General features: G+C 33.7%; 1 protein-coding gene across 1 annotated transcript in view; it reads left to right on the top strand.

The window, feature by feature from the left end:
• Positions 1-16885, top strand: part of bt (projectin protein bent) — a 379904-nt gene that overhangs the window by 151103 nt on the left and 211916 nt on the right. The window contains 1 exon segment of the mRNA XM_089089036.1: positions 1313-1351. Within this exon segment, the coding sequence (XP_088945162.1) occupies positions 1313-1351 (39 nt within the window).

Below are 16885 nucleotides of genomic sequence, written 5' to 3'. Positions count from 1 at the left end.
GAAACTTTGCAGTCGCTTTAAATATTTTTTAACACAAAAGCTCAAAATATTTTACATATTTACGGCCTCATCGACCTCGATATCCATCCTTGAATGCTGCTAATTGATATTTTCTTTCGGAGATCTATAACAATTCGCATACATTTATAATAATGATCATATTTTAAAATCAAATATTTCAAAAAGCACTATACAATTCAACAAAACATGTTAAAGTATATACAGTATCTAAGCCAATTATTATTTTTGTAACTCGAGTGAAACTTTGCAGTCGCTTTAAAGATTTTTTCACACAAAAGCTCAAAATATTTGACATATTTACGGCCTCATCGACCTCGATATCCATCCTTGAATAATACTCAATGATATTTTCTTTCGGAGATCTAAAACAATTCGCATACATTTATAATAATGATCATATTTTAAAATCAAATATTTCAAAAAGCACTATACAATTCAGCAAAACGTGTTAAAGTATATACAATATCTCTGCCAATTATTATTTTTGTAACTCGAGTGAAACTTTGCAGTCGCTTTAAAGATTTTTTCACACAAAAGCTCAAAATATTTGACATATTTACGGCCTCATCGACCTCGATATCCATCCTTGAATGCTACTCAATGATATTTTTTTCTGAGATCTAAAACAATTCGCATACATTTATAATAATGATCATATTTTAAAATCAAATATTTCAAAAAGCACTATACAATTCAGCAAAACGTGTTAAAGTATAAAAAAGGTGTTGATGTTGTAAGTAGGATCGTCACTTTTGAAAAAATTGTACTATTTATATTTTGTTTCATAATATATTTTCAAACTTGCTAACAGAGTATTGGAAAAGCTTGGAGGAGAATGTTTGACCTGAAAAGGGTAACCATGAAAGGGGAACGGCATTTTGAAAAAATTCGGGACACCGCAATTTTTTTCTAAATATTCTACATTTTTTTCTAAATATTTATGCTGTATTATATTTTTGGGTTTCCAAGGCAAGTGGTGCTGATCACCATTGAAAAAAAAATGAAAAAAATCTATCCTGCCTCAACTTTTCTATTTTTCTTTCCAAAACAGAGTTTTGGAAAAGCTTGGAGGAGAATGTTTGACCTGAAAAAGGTAACCATGAAATGGGAACGGTATTTTGAAAAAATTCGGGACACCTCAATTTTTTTCTAAATATTCTACACGTTTTATGCTGTATTATATTTTTGGGTTTCCAAGGCAAGTGGTGCTGATCACCATTGAAAAAAAATGAAAAAAATCTATCCTGCCTCAACTTTTCTATTTTTCTTATTTATTTTTCCAAATTTTCAGGTGGAGGAAAAGAAGGAAGAGGTGAAAGTAAAAGAAAAGGTATGTTTTTGATAAATTGTTATCTAATGGGTAGGAATTTAAAAGATGAGATAGGATTAACCTCGGCTATCTAAATTGAAAATCCTGCTGTGATAAAATTGGCCTTTTATATTCCTTTATGTTAAACTACCCAATATATCAGCAAAAAAGGTTTATCTACTTACGTATTATAGTGGTTTAGAAAATTTGTCTAAAATGCGAAATAACAAAACTTTTTTTCTTTAATATAACAACAATATTCAGACTTTATATTAAAATCCATACGAACACGAAAATCAAAAATGGGGATCACAAACCGATAGAGATAAAAACTGGAGGAAGAAAAAAGTTTTTACAGCCTTTCAGGACAATATTACTCTTTGCGCATGTTTCAAAATGAAGTTTTGAACCTTCAGAGGGTCCAGTCAAGGCCGTATTCAGGGGGGGATGATTAGGGGGCTTTACCCCCCTCCCGAAGTGATATTCGACTCGTAAAATACATAACAAAAACGAATATAAACAAAGCGTTTTTTTGTAACCCGAAAAAAATTCTTTTGTAAAACCCTCCTGAAAAAAAAAATCCTGGATAGGGCCCTGGGTCCAGGCCTCTTCAAATGCACCTTCTGTTTAAAATAATAAAAACGGGAGTAATTATTTTGTGTAAATTACTGCTTAAAATATTATTTTATTATTCTATGACTTTGTGATAAAAATGCGATTTAAGAGAGTGATTGGTGTGAGACCGTTTTGTGCATGACATAACTGAGTACCAGTATACAAGAAATACCATAGAAATGAAGTTTTGGAGAAGTTCATACTCATTTTTGTGAAGTTTTAAACTTTTTTTACTTATTTGATTTATTATCTTGGTAGTTGTTCATTTATGACAGAATTCATGGCACCAGGCTACTAGAACTTAGAATCTTATGGGCCATTAGCAAACCATTTACCCAGGGTTTCTCCATAGAGGTGTCTCTGTTGAATTTCTTTGAACCAGGTAAATAAAGAGCTTTTTAGAGTGGCTATCCCAGCGAAGGTGTTTACGAGGTATTGCGAGGGCCGATGCATTCCGTGGATGGGTAATAGAGCTGAAGTACCTTATACTCATCCTCAGATGCGGAGGTGGTGCCCTGGGATTACTAGGTACCATTATTGGTGGACAAGGGGGCATAAAGAGCCAACTGTCCACCTCAACCCCTATGCATCGTGCATTAACCCATTTCATGTAAATTCGGCACGTTTAAAAAAAATTATGTTTCATTTATTTGTTTCCAAATGACAAAAAGAAAAAAAATTAGTGACAAGATGTAAGGCTTGCAGTGGTTTAACGGAAAAAAGTGAGCACCAGAAAAGATACGCTCCGTGTGCTTGTCCCCTTTCTCCCTTATATCTATTCCCCCCTAGATTTTGAAAATGTCTTTGTTTTTTTTTTCAATGAAAATTGCTTGTTTTTGGCATTTTCATTGAGAAAAATGAAAAAACAGCCAGTTGCATCTCTAGATTTTGAAAAAATAAATTTTACCCCCCTCCCAAGTTTTGTCAATTGAAAACTCTGAAACAGAATCAACTTCCTTTTGTTTTAGCAAATCAGCTTTCCTAATCTGCTTCATCCTAGTCGACTTTTATCCTAATCAAATTCGTTTCCCATACAGTAATTACTTTATTATGGATTAATTTACATATAACAGCTCAAATAGTGAAATGGAGGGAAATTGCAATTGTGATTCAGCTTCTTCTGTCTTAAAAGATATCTTTAGATACCATATCACTGTTATCTATAAATAAATTTTATCTAGGCATCCAAATTTTTACTTAACAAAATTGTGCAGTATTCGAAAATAAAAACGAAAAAAAATTGAAATCAATGGGTAGACATAAGTACTTCAAATTCCTTTATGGATAATCCCTCTCCTGACAATCTGCTATAGTCGGCTCCATATCATCACCCCTAGAAAGAAAAGACAAGGACTTGTCGGTAACCATCCTTCTTAGAAAAGATTGATTCTACTTGGATAGACGAAATTGCCCTCTCTTGACAATCAACGATAAGCGACTACGTATCATCACCCCTAAAAAAAAAGAAAAAAAAAAAAAGAAGACAAGGACGTGTCCGTGACCATCCTTCTTGGAAACGATAGATCCTCCCTGGAAATATGAAATAGCACTCTCTTGACGATCTACGGTAAGCGGCTCATGATCATCACCCCCCCCCCCAAAAAAAAAAGAAAAAAAAAAAAGAAAAAGAAAGGCCGTTTCCGTGACCATCCTTCTTAGAAAAGATAAATGTTAGCTGGAAACCTCTGTTTTATGGTTTTTGTACATGAAGAATTTCAAAGGAATCATTTGAAATTCTTTTCGTGCATACATTGTAGTGAAATATCTTCTTTCTTTCTTTTTTAGAGTTTTGGTTTCTTTTGATAAGAAAAAGCTTAATTTACAGTTTGTGGCCATAACCTGTCTCATCGACAATTCTCATATTTGAGAGAGGGGCTGGGAATTCCCTCAATGCTCCTGTTTTAAGGTCAAGATGAATAATGGTATAATGAGGCTTTAAGAACGATTGTGATCTGTGTAAAAGCACAATTCTAAAATAATTCTTTAGGAGGGTAGTCTGAAAACTCATAATTTTAGGGTAGAAATTTTGTTTTTCAAGTGGTTTCTTCGGACTCCTCTTGTTTTTAACCCTCCCACTTATGTTCAAGTAAGCAAATATATGTAATTGTTTGTTATGCTCGAAATGCGTTTGCGGAGGAACGGAGGGAACTGTCACCCTGCAGAAGGTCTACCCATATTTCATATTCAGTCCAAATATAATCATCATTTGAAGGTAGATTAGGAATTCCAGGGTGTTTTATTGAAGTTTTAACAATATCTCTTAAGAGTGTGCTCTTTGAGACTTTAGACTCCCCCTCCATTCCTAAGAAATATTTAATGACTTCCCTAGTAATTGCTGTTGTGGAGCTCGACTCAGGGCCGTATCCACAATTTTAAAAGGATTTAAGAGGGAGGTTATAAAAGGATTGTTTTCGAGGGGTTTTACAAAACAAAAACTTTAAAAACGCATCGAAAATCTGTTTACATTAGTTTTGTCACGTTTTTTACGAGTCAGACGAATTTCTCGGTGGCAGGGGTTCAATCCCCCTAATTCCCCGACCTGGATACGGCCTTAGCTGGGCTATACTGTATATTTATTGATGATCCTCATTTAATTAAATCAGTCCGTTGAGACTAAAAATAATTGTTTACAAGTGATAACAGCTGTCTATAAAACATAAAATCGCGAAGAAAGGAAGAAAACGAGGACCATTAACAGCCAGTGAAAAAATTGAAAAATTACGCAAGAAAATGTCGAGTTTTTGAAATTGCATTACTAAAAAAAACGTCGTTTTTTGGTCTTTTAAAATATGGTTTGGTCTTTTTAAAATTTGGTCTTTTAAAAGACCAAAAAAACGACGTTTTTTTCTTAGTAATACAATTTCAAAAACTCGATATTTTCTTGCGTAATTTTTCAATTTTTTCACTGGATGTTAATTGTCCTTGTTTTCTTCCTTTCTTCGCGATTTTATGTTTTATCATGATTAGCCAGTGTGGTCTCAGAAATTATTTAACAGCTGTCTATATTGCATGAACGGAATACATCTTTTAGGACGAATGCTCAACCGTGCGGCATTATAGCCTCTGAAACTAGGAGGCTATATACATAACTTCTAGATAGCTCACATTTAGCTGGCTGCATCAGAATGCTCACTCAATTGCATTTTGGCCCTATTGTGGCTCAAATTGTTGTTTTGCCCCTATAGAAAAGTAGGAGTAGCCACTTTGCTGTGGCCCAATCTGTTTTTTCCTTAAAAATAATGCAATAACTATAAATTTTTCTAAAAGCCCTCTCCCGATATTCTGTGACCACTCCTTTAAAGTTTTTACCCCTCAATAAAGAAACTAAAGTTTACGATACATAGAATCATGTGACCGTTGTTATTTGGGAGACTACAAAATGTCGTATTTTTGTAAAGAGGGGTTAGAATCTTCTGCTTGAAGGTTATTAAGTATGCTGTTGCTCACGATCTTTATCAAATTCACCTTCCTTTTTGGGGATGTTTTTCTTTGTTTTTGTTAATTATACAAGTTTTTTATCCTATTAAATTTTGATGACTAGGTTCAAAGCTAAAATTTTTTAGGCATTTAGAATCACGAAAAAAATATATCTTTTGATACATCTAAATTCTTTTTTTCAGAGTTTTTTTTTTACTATGGTAGGGGTAGCTCCTTAATTACATTTTTTTGTCACAAAACGCCATAATTTCTTTAAGATTGAACACAGGAAAATGTTGCTTAATCATTTAAGTAGCCTGTATACTGTCTATCTTTACCTTAACCAATAAAATAAAGAAGTGAATAAGAGAGAAAGAATGAAAGGGAGTAAGAGATTAACAGAAAAGAAAGTCTGATTAATTTATACAAAAGTATCTCCATAATAATCAAAACAGGAATAAGAAGAAAAGTGATTTATGTCTGATCAATTAAGATTTTGGAATTGGTGTGAGGCAAACTGTGGCAGTTTTACAAAAATTTGGTTTTTGACTTCTAAGCTCTTCTATTTTTATCATGCCTGTCATTGTATCTGTTAATTTTATTAATAGAATTTGTCGTAAATCAATCGAGCTTCTAAATAATAAATGTCGTAAATTCTTTCTTTTTTGTTTTGTCGCAGAGGATTTTTCTTTTTGATGTTGATTCTGACAGCGGAAAATTTGGCACCGCAAAATTTTGTTTATAGCCGTCAAGGGGTTTGCACACTGAAAAGTCGTAGTTCAAGATCCTGTTTGATCAAAAGAGGTTAAAACTGTTGATATAATATCCTAATAAATGAAAGCAAAATTTTGGTAAAAATAGTTAGTCTAAAACAAAATGGAGTGTAGGACAGGCATCAAAAATATATGTTTTTAAAGTTGGTCATCAAGTATCAGGTCTGCAACCCAATAGCTGCTGAAGGAGGGAGTAGAGTAAAACCCAGGGTTCTTCGAGTAGTCTTACACCTATTAAAAGGAGACTAATGACGGAGGGAATGCAATAATCTCATCTAATTGTAGTTTATATCTGGTCTGGTCTGCAACCCAATAGCTGCAGAAGGAGGGAGTAGAGTAAAAACCAGGTTTCTTCTAATAGTCTTATACCTATTAAAAGGAGACTATGAATTTGGCCAAGGCAAAATTCGGTGTTCCCAATGGGTGTATAAGCTTTCTGAGTAGTAGAATCCTAATAACCTTTATTACATCAATTATGCTTTAGATGGTATTTTTAACAGGGCTATTACAGAAGTTATTCAGGGTAGCACGGCTATTACAATAGGGCTATTACAGCTATTTTCTACAGAGGTAATTAAGAAAGGGCTTTAGGTTTTAAATTTATCTCATCATCAAGGTTGGATTTCAAACTATTCGTTCTCAAAGTAACTCTTCATGGTCAATAAGAAATATCAAAATATATTTTTTTTGAATGAGTTATAGTAAACAAATATTGCACTGAGAATTTTGTTTTTCAGTTGCTGGAATCAATTTATTTTTTTCGAGTATCTCCTGTTAACATGGGGAAAAATCGTTCCTGACTATACAAAAACAAAACAAAAAAAAATACTTGACAATAATATTCAACTTTTCGATTGACTTACAGTAAAATTTATTCGTTAATTTAGCATGAATCAATGACGTAAATATGATTAAGACAAACAGGCTGACTTATCGTTAAAATCAACCTCTCCAAACCTGCTGCAAGTATATCAATACTAAAAACGTCTAATCAGTTGTAATATCTGAAATATTTAAACTTGTTTTGTTTATTTTGTTTTACCTCTCGTCCCCTTACTCTTTTTCTTTCTATCTCCTTCTATTACCTCCTCTTGTAAAACTAGCAAACAATAATCTTTTTATGGGGTCCAGCTCTCCTGTTTTAGTAAAGTTATCTTAACCCTAAAAAATTTTGGCCTTTTGTCAATCAGCAATAGTTCAGTTCAGTTCAGTTAATTTTATTTAACATCAAAATACATTTAACAAATATGCCAATACCCGCCCCAAGAAAGATACCAAAAAGCACTTGCGACTGGGCGGGTACATACACTAAAAAACAACACACACAAATTACATACAAACACTACAAAAAAAACATAAAAAAAAATTTACACCTTGAACATACCCACCAATAAGACGCATCGCTCTATTTTGAAGACTCTGAACACGCTTAAAATTCAAATAAAAATTACTTACGCATAACATACAGCCACACGAAGCATATGTGTGGATCAAAGCATGGTATAAAAGTACTTAAACACTCTGAGGATAAAAATTTTTAAAACGATGAATCGCTCCAAGGCCACGTGCAACCTTTGTGGCAACAACATCACTGTGGCGTTTCCACGAAAAATTACAATGAATGTAAAAACCTAAGTACCGGATTTCTTGAACTTGAACTACAGGCTTATTATTAAACAGAATTCTACCATCAATATCACTGGGCTTGCCTACTCTAGAATATACAATAAAATTAGTCTTAGTAACATTAACTGATAACAAACTGAAACTAGTAAAAACATGGAAATTTCTCAGAACACAATTCACTTTCAACACAAGACTATCCAAACAACGACTAGAAAACGTAACTGCAGTGTCATCAGCGAATGACGTTAAGCAACAATCTGGAAGATAAAACCCCTGTGGCACACCACACGACACTTGATAAGGGGAAGAAAAAGCATCATCAATCATCACTTTAATAGACCTCCCACACAAATAACTTTCAAACCACTTCAAACTCACTCCTTTAACACCTAAGCATTCTAATCTTTGCAATAAAATTTTAAAATCTACCGTGTCAAATGCTTTCCTAACATCAAAAAATACTGTTAGGGGGATTTCACCATTTACAAAACAATTATTTACAAAATCAACAAGATAAATGGCAGCATGGCTATTGGAATGACCTTTTCGGAACCCGAATTGGGTGTCACTGAGTAGGCTATGTTTCGTGACATGGTCATATAGACGGCGATGAATCACTTTTTCTAAAATTTTTGACAATAAAGGCAGTATCGATATTGGTCTCCAGTTACCGGAATCTGACCTGGCACCCCCTTTGTAAAGCGGGATAACTTTAGCTTGCTTCAACGCTTTTGGAAAGGTCCCCGTTTCCGTAGATAAATTAATAATATGGAGAATACATAGTAGTATATACATTAACACAGCTTTAAAAGTTCTCAGATTCACGCCATCTATCCCAGCAGGATTCGGTTTTATATTTTTCACTATTTTAATCACCTCATCACTTGTAAACTTTTCAAACTGTAACTCAACAGTGTCTCCACGAGAGTCTACGAATTCCTCGCTAATAAAATTTTCCATGTCCCACCTTACACTATCTTGAACAGACGAGCCAACCTGAGAATAAAACTGGCCAAAATGATTCGCGACTTCATTTTTATCACTCACATAACTTCCGTTTATATCAATGCAAGGCGACTGACTACTTTTCTGATTTCCCATAAACTCGTTCATAACCTCCCATGTAGCTACTGTATATCCCTTATTATCAGAAGACTTTTCTTGAAAATATTTTTTCTTTGTTTGCCTTCACATACTGTTCAGCTTACTTCTCATTCATTTGAATTCTGAAAAATCTGCCTTATACTGACTATTATGATATTGCTCATATAACAAGTTCCTTTTTTTATCATGTCTATTATTGCCTCCGTAATCCACGGCTTGCGGGGATCGTCCCTCTTTTGTTTGGTCAAGCGCAAGGGGCATGTTTTCTCATAAATCGGTTGTAAAATATACATGAAGTGATTGTACGCTAGAGAAGAATCACCAGAAATCCCCAGGACCGAGTCCCACTTTATACAGCTCAACTCCTCGGCAAAGCTATTCAGATTTTGCTTTTTCAGCTCACGTGTCAGTATTTTTTTAGCCGGGATACGTCGTTTTCTAAGACACGTCACATGAGCAATTACCGGAAGATGATCTGAGCCTGGATATACTATCACATCTGAATAGCTTTGACTCAAATAGCTAGGTCCCACTACGACGTTATAAATTAAGGTCGCAGAATGAGTAGAGATTCAGGTAGGTAGACAAGTTAAAGTGTAAAGGTCACTTGAAATCATATAATTAAAAAAAATCAAAATTATCACCTTAAAGATCTAAAAGATTATAGTTAAAATTCCCCATACAAAAAAAATCCATGCTTATAGACGAAGCCACCCTCGTCAAATCACCAAAACCTGCTACAAACTCATCCAGGCGAGCACTGGGCGGCTTATACACCACACTAATTAAAACCTTCCTTTTTACAATTTCTAATTCCAAACAAAAACTTTCAATCTTACCTTCTATCCATACACCCAAATCCTCCCTCACCACATACTTCATATTTTTCTTAATCAAAAATCCCAGGCCTCCTCGGTTCATAATTGATCGGTTCCTTACCTCAAAATCATATCCTGGAAAAGAAAAAGCCGAGAGAGATTGTTCAGAACTCAAAAAAGTTTCACAAATACCCATTATATCAAATTTTGAAGAATATATCTCAACCATCTGCAGAACATCTAAATATCCCGTAGTAAGGTGGCAATTCCACGTGCAAAGACACAGCGACATGTCTCCACTAACTTGCGACGGCAATATATAAAAACTCTCACGAAGACGCTTTGAATTAATAATAGGCAAATCATCACTTCCAACTTGAGCCTCTAAATGATCTTCAATACGGAGCGGATTACGCGTAAATCTATTCAATAAAGAAAAATCATTCAACATAAATAAGGAAATAAAATAATTTATCTTAATCTAGAAAAAAAAAGCCAAAAAAAAACAAAAAAAAAAAAAGAGAAAAAAAAGAAAGAAAAAACAAATAAAACAAACGAAAAACACAAATAATCAACATTTACTAAAACACTAAAGAGTGTCAACGAGTGAGCAGATTCGTGTTGGGTGGCTATCACCCTGCTCACGTTTGTAAACACGGCCACGGTCAGACCACACGTTTTTTACACCATATCTGTTTCTCGCACCTTCAAAAATCGCTTTTTTCATTTTCGTAAGATATTCAGTGACGAATAGACCTGATTTCGCCAGCTTTGATGTCGCTCTGAAAACATTATACGCCGTATCTTTAGTTGCAAATTTAATGAGAACTGGCGCAACAGTCATAGGTGTCTGGATATTCCGGGCAGTGTTCGGAAGTCTAAAACGGTTCACAGACAACAACTGTTTTTTTTGCACATTTACACCCATTCTCTTCACTATATCAAGAAAGTAAGAAAGTTTTAGGAAATAGTCAAAAATACTGCAGGATTCTTGGTGACCCATTTTTGTAGCCTCTTACAACAATGCGTGACGGGTTGACTTGGCAAAATATTACTTAAGAAACTATGTACAGGGCCACTAATTTTAGTTGGTTGCAGGGGTCAATTATCCCCCTAGATTTCAAAAAATTGCTTTTTTTGGGTATTTTACTTTGAAAAAAATTGAACAAAAACCCCATTGCTTATGAAAAAAAAAATTTCATCTTAATGAAGGAAATCCTTGCCTCCTTCACCCTATACTTTCGTGAATTGACGGACCTGGTGGCTGAGATTATCGAGTAGAATGAACGATATTATTCATTGTAGATTTGAGCGAAAAAGTGTTTGAGTTGTCCCTTTGGGACTTTGGGAGGACTAATCCTTGTAATCTGCAACGTTAAAAACCCCATCGTTAAGAACGTTAAAACGTTAAGAACGTTCTACACTAACGTTGTGGAAAAATTTTTTCCACAAAGTTTTTCATGCGCAACAAAGTGTGACTATTGAGGGTAGGTCATAGATATCCAGAAAACTGTATTCCCTAACGTTAAGACCCCATCGTTAACCCCATCGTTAACGATCGTTAACATCATTAACCCCGTTAAAGCCCCATTGTTAGGAACGTTAAAACCGCCTAAATAAATAGAAAAAGTGTTTGAATTGTTCCTTTGGGAGGACTAATCCTTGTGATCTGCAATGTTATAAACCCCATTGTTGAGAAGGTTAAAACCGCCTAAATGTTAAATGGCTTAAATCGTTAAATGGGTTAAAACCGCCTAAATGTTAAACGCCTAAATAAAAACCGCCAAAATATATTATTTGTATTTAAGAAAATGATTAATTTCACTTCGAATACAACTTTCAAGAAGTACATGACGGATTTGCGCTTTCTGTCAAATGAAAAATGCATTAGAAACGGCAAGGATGGTAAATGAAATCTAATTTTTTACATTGGTTGAGTGCATACTTACACAGGGGTATATATCTTAAAAATTAGGAAAAATCAGGACTATAATTTTTAATGAAAAATACCTCTTTATGTAGTTATGTAGTTTTGGCAGTAGCTGGTGCAAAACTAAAAACAAAGAAAGCGGGTTAATATTAGAAAAAAATAATTTATAAATTTTTGTCACACATCCCAAGTATATGTAAAACAGCTCAAAAAGATGTAGCTTCCTTTTATATTCATGTAGTTTTAGAAGTAGCTGGTTCAAAACTAAAAACAAAGAAACGTGGGTGAATATCAGCAAAAATAATGTAAACATGTATGTGACAGATCCCAAGCATGTGTAAACAGCTTAAGAAGATGTAGCTTCCTTTTATAGTCATGTAGTTCTGGTAGTAGCTGGTGCAAAACTAAAAATAAAGTAACGTGGGAGAATATCAGCAAAAAAAAAGTAAAAACCTATGTCACATATCCCAAGCGTACGTAAAACAGTTTAAGAAGATGTAGCTTCCTTTTGTAGTTATGTAGTTTTGCTAGTAGCTGGTGGTGCAAAACTAAAAATAAAGAGACAGTGTCAATATCAGAAAAAAAATAACCTAAAATTGTTTGTCACATATCCCAAGCATATGTAAAGCAGCATAAGAATATGTAGCTTCCTTTTGTAGCTATGTAGTTTTGGTTTTAGCTGGTGCAAAACTAAAAATAAAAAAATTGGGAGAATATCAGCAAAAAATAACCTTAAAATGTACGTCACATTCTCCAAGCATATATAAACCGGCTTAAGGAAATGTAGCTTCCTTTTGATGTAGTTGTCTTTAGAAATGGATTGCCAATTTTTCAACTTTTACGACCGAAAAGCGTCGCAAATTCAACTAATTAATTTTGCCCATTGATTTCACGGTTCAATTTGGCAATACTGGCAAAAATGTGATACTGCCCTACAAACTTCAGAATTTCTAGACAAACAAAAGATTTTTTAAATCGTGGTTTTAAGGTATGAATAGGCCTGAAATGGGTCCATAGGGCTAAAATTGTTTTTATTCTTATGCCCTTGGCACTTTAAGAAACGAAAAACAAATGTCAAACTTAATAACAACAAATTTCTATAATAAATAACTGTAAATACACGACACAGCTCTAAACTGTCCCTCTTTTCACTAAAAAAAAATTTGCTCGTTTAGTCGTTACTAGAGATGTCATTTACTCTTGTTCAAAACAACTTATTAACTATCCGTTCTAACAACATTGTAACTTCAACATTGTAACTTTTAAAACAATGTAGCTTCAAACTACTCAAAACTTTTTTTGGGAGGCAAGTGTATCGATTTTGGACAGCCTAAATATCGATTTTGGTCAATCAAAAAATTAGACTGAAGCTCCTTTTTGCCATATATTTTTTAGCTAAGGATAATTACCAGCTCCTTTTTGCCATATATTTTTTAGCTAAGGATAATTACCAGCTCCTTTTTGCCATATATTTTTTAGCTAAGGATAATTACCAGCTCCTTTTTGCCATATATTTTTTAGCTAAGGATAATTACCAGCTCCTTTTTGCCATATATTTTTTAGCTAAGGATAATTACCAGCAAAGTTTGTCTCGGTACTAAAGATTTGGTCTCAAAAGATGACACAAAATTAATGATCTGACTGCACTTGATAGATTTTTTTGGATTTGAGAAATGGCAGTATTTTAAATTACTAACGGATGTATAAGACCGCCCCAAATTTTCAAAATGATAAATGGATATGTTGATATGTATTTAAAAAAACAAAATGTTTGAATGGTTTGTTGGCTTGAATATTCAGTTTATCACTTTGACAACTTGTTCATGTCCTGGGGACGTTCATTTATCTTAGCTATATAGTTTCTTTTCAATAAATATAGAATATTTAGAAAGATTTCATCTAAACAGCCAACAAGGTGGAACAAAAATAAGGGCGTCTTAGATTGAAATATGATAAGATAATAGAAAAGCCAGAATTGTCACTGAGAATTTAGCAATATCCCAACTTTCACTTGCGCGATACACACACACACACATATATATATATATATATATATATATATATATATATATATATATATATATATATATATATATATATATATATATATATATATATATATATATATATATATATATATACATATATATATATTATTTACTTCTCCACTACGCGTCTTACCTACTGTATTTAACCCGCACCCCCCCCCCCCATAATGTGCAAATAGCCACCAATTCTAGACTTTTACCGTAAATTTTAACTTCTTGCGTAGGATTGATACCAAAAGCACATGGTCAGTATAGATTTTCCAAAATTTTGCGCTTGAATCAAATTGTTCAAATGAAAATGTTTTTATTCTTCTTGAATATCTTGCTTTCGTTTGTAAATTAAACTATTGGCTTAGAATTCAGAGACTGTCCTAATTTTACCATAAATCTTGTCAGTAAAGAAAATCCACCTGTTTTGGCCTGTATCAACCTTCTTAGCTGAACTAGCATGTAATTTTATCTGCCAAATATTTTGAGAATGTTTTTACTCTTTCAGAAATTAGCCGTATAAACGCGCACGGAATTTTACATTTTTCGTTGACGTTATTTTAAACAACTGTGTGTTTTTGTTCTTGAATCTCTAAAGATTCTAAAATGTAACACAATGATTCTCCTAATGATTGGTGGGTGAGTCAAATCTATTTTGGTTGGAATCATTAGGTACTTGTGAGTAATTTCAAAATAGATATCTTTTGAACCATTGCCCATGCTTATTATGAGTATTTTGTTTGGAACGGTTTGGAAATAGGAGGGGATTTTTAAAACCTAATCTAATTGACACAACTGCGAAACCAAATGGGCTAGATTGATTCGAAATTAACTCGAATTGGGGATTCAGTTTCGAAATAAAATTCAACATTAGTGCTCCATCGTTATTTGCTATTATTAGTGTTGTTTTTCTTCTTTTAATTTTTTTTTCTTTTAATTTCTTTTTTTTTTCTTCTTTTAGTGTTGTTTTTCTTCTTCTTTTATTAGTGTGTTTGTTGTTTTTGCTATAAGTTAGGATATTGATGAAAAATGATCCGCCAATCTCTGTTTGCGCTTTTGAGATTTAAAGCTTATATGTATCTAAAAGACTAATTTATACAATTAATTTAAAAAACTTTTTCCATAAGACAGGTTTTTCAAAGAAAAGTAAAGAGCTCCATTAACCTCAGAATGAGCAAAAATAAAGTCAAATAATCTTCCAAGCGTAAAACTACCATAAATCGCTATCAATAAATAAATGAAACTTAAAACGAGCGGGATTACAATAAATAGCCGAGTCAAACTCAAAACGAGCAAAAATTAATATGAGTAGGGCAGATAATCCCATGTCTTCTCAAGACCAGAACATAATTTGCGCTTTACTAAAAAAACAAAACAAAAAACATACAAACAAATGACCGTGGATTGTCAGTTTAATTGACATATACTGACATTTCTTTATTAATTCTCTGATTATTTTTCATTGATAAGATTAAGAAAGGTGAAAACATTTCAAACGTATTTTGTTTTCAGTAAAGCGCAAATTTGGTTCTGGTCTTGAGAAGGCATAGGGGTTATCAGCCCTAATCATGTTAATTTTTGCTCGTCTTGAGTTTGACTCGGCTATTTATTGTAATTAAATTAAAAAAAAAGTTTTTTCAACTGAAAGTAAGGAGCAACATCAAAAATTAAAACGAACAAAAATTATTACGTATATGAGGGGGTTCGCGCCCTAGTCAATACCTCACTTTTTACGCTAAAGTTCGAATTTTGTTTGAGTTCTTTCACAAATCCTTGAATCACAAAGGCCGGTTAATTAAAATAAATAGCTCTTTTGAAAGTACTAAAAAAAACATTAACGTAAACAGCAAGGTATTGACTAGGGGATGAACCCCCTCATATACATAGTAATTCTTGTTTATTTTAATTTTTAATGTTGCTTCTTACTTTCAGTTGAAAAAAAATGCTTTTTTTGCTTAATTTCTGGTCGTTTTTTAAATAATGCTGGGAAATCCGGCACCCCCTTCATAGAAATTTCCCTTCCCCCAAGGAAAAATCCTTCATCGAAAGATCCTCCCACGTAACACCCTCCTCCGACCCCCCCCCCCCACCACCAGAAAGAATCCCTCCTTAAAACGTCTGTATAATTCCCAATAACAAACACCATATGTAAACAATTGGCAAAGTTCACAACTTTCAGCCCATTCCCTGGGAACTGTGGGGGATTAAGTCATCTTCAAAGACATAGTTGTTAAATTTTCGACTATGCTGAACAAAATTGACTATCTCAAAATTTTGATTGGGTTACTTTGGGAAAAATATGAGCGTGGGAGGGGGCCAAGTTGCCCTTCAATTTTTTTGGTCACTTAAAAAGGGCACTAGAACCGATAATTTCAGTTTGAATGAGCCCTCTCACGATATCCCAGGATTATTGGATCGATACGATCACCCCTGGGAAAAAAAACATATAAACACAGATCCGTGATTTTTCTTCTGGCAAAAAATGCAAAATTCCACATTTCTGCAGATAGAAGCATGAAACATCTACAGTAGGGTTTTCTGTTACGCTGAATGTGATGGTTTGATTTTCTTTAATATTCTATCACTTTTAGGGGGTGTCCCCCTCCGAAATAAGGCAAATATTTTCAGGCTCGTTACCTTTGGTGGGTGCCTTCCAATCTCTTGTTACTCTTAAAAAAGGCACCAGACACTCACGCTGTAATTGGAGTGCCAGGGGGAGGACTTCCCCCTTCATATATCTAGTAAAATTTTTAAACAAGTAAAACCATAGTGAAAAAAAATTAAATATATTTTGTTTTCAGTAAACTGCAAATTATGTTCTGGTCTTGAGAAGGCATGGGGGTTATCAGCCCTGCTCATGTTAAGGAATATATATCAGTATATGTAGCCTATAGTAAACTGACAATCCACAGCCACTTTTTTTTCAGTAGTACAAATTATGTTGTAAATTAAGTATGTAAGTTAAGTACAAATTATGTTCTGATCTTGAGAAGATATGGGAGTTTTCAAAGACATAATTTCTAGACCTTTCAACTACACTGAACAAAATGGTTATCTCAAAATTTCGATTAGATATGCTTTGGGAATTGATGGGCGTGGGGGGGGTCTTGTGGCCCTCCAATCACTTTGGACTTATACAAAGGGAACTGGCCCTTTCAATTTCCAATCGAATGAGCCTCCTTTGAAGTTTCTGCGACAACAAATAACCATCACAAAAGTTATATCAGATACATTAC

This window comes from Artemia sp. Qi Xiang Cuo, chromosome 1 (assembly GCF_049724085.1).
Source record: "Artemia sp. Qi Xiang Cuo chromosome 1, ASM4972408v1, whole genome shotgun sequence".
NCBI classification, from domain to species: domain Eukaryota; kingdom Metazoa; phylum Arthropoda; class Branchiopoda; order Anostraca; family Artemiidae; genus Artemia; species Artemia sp. Qi Xiang Cuo.
This window is presented reverse-complemented; position numbering and strand designations above follow the sequence as displayed.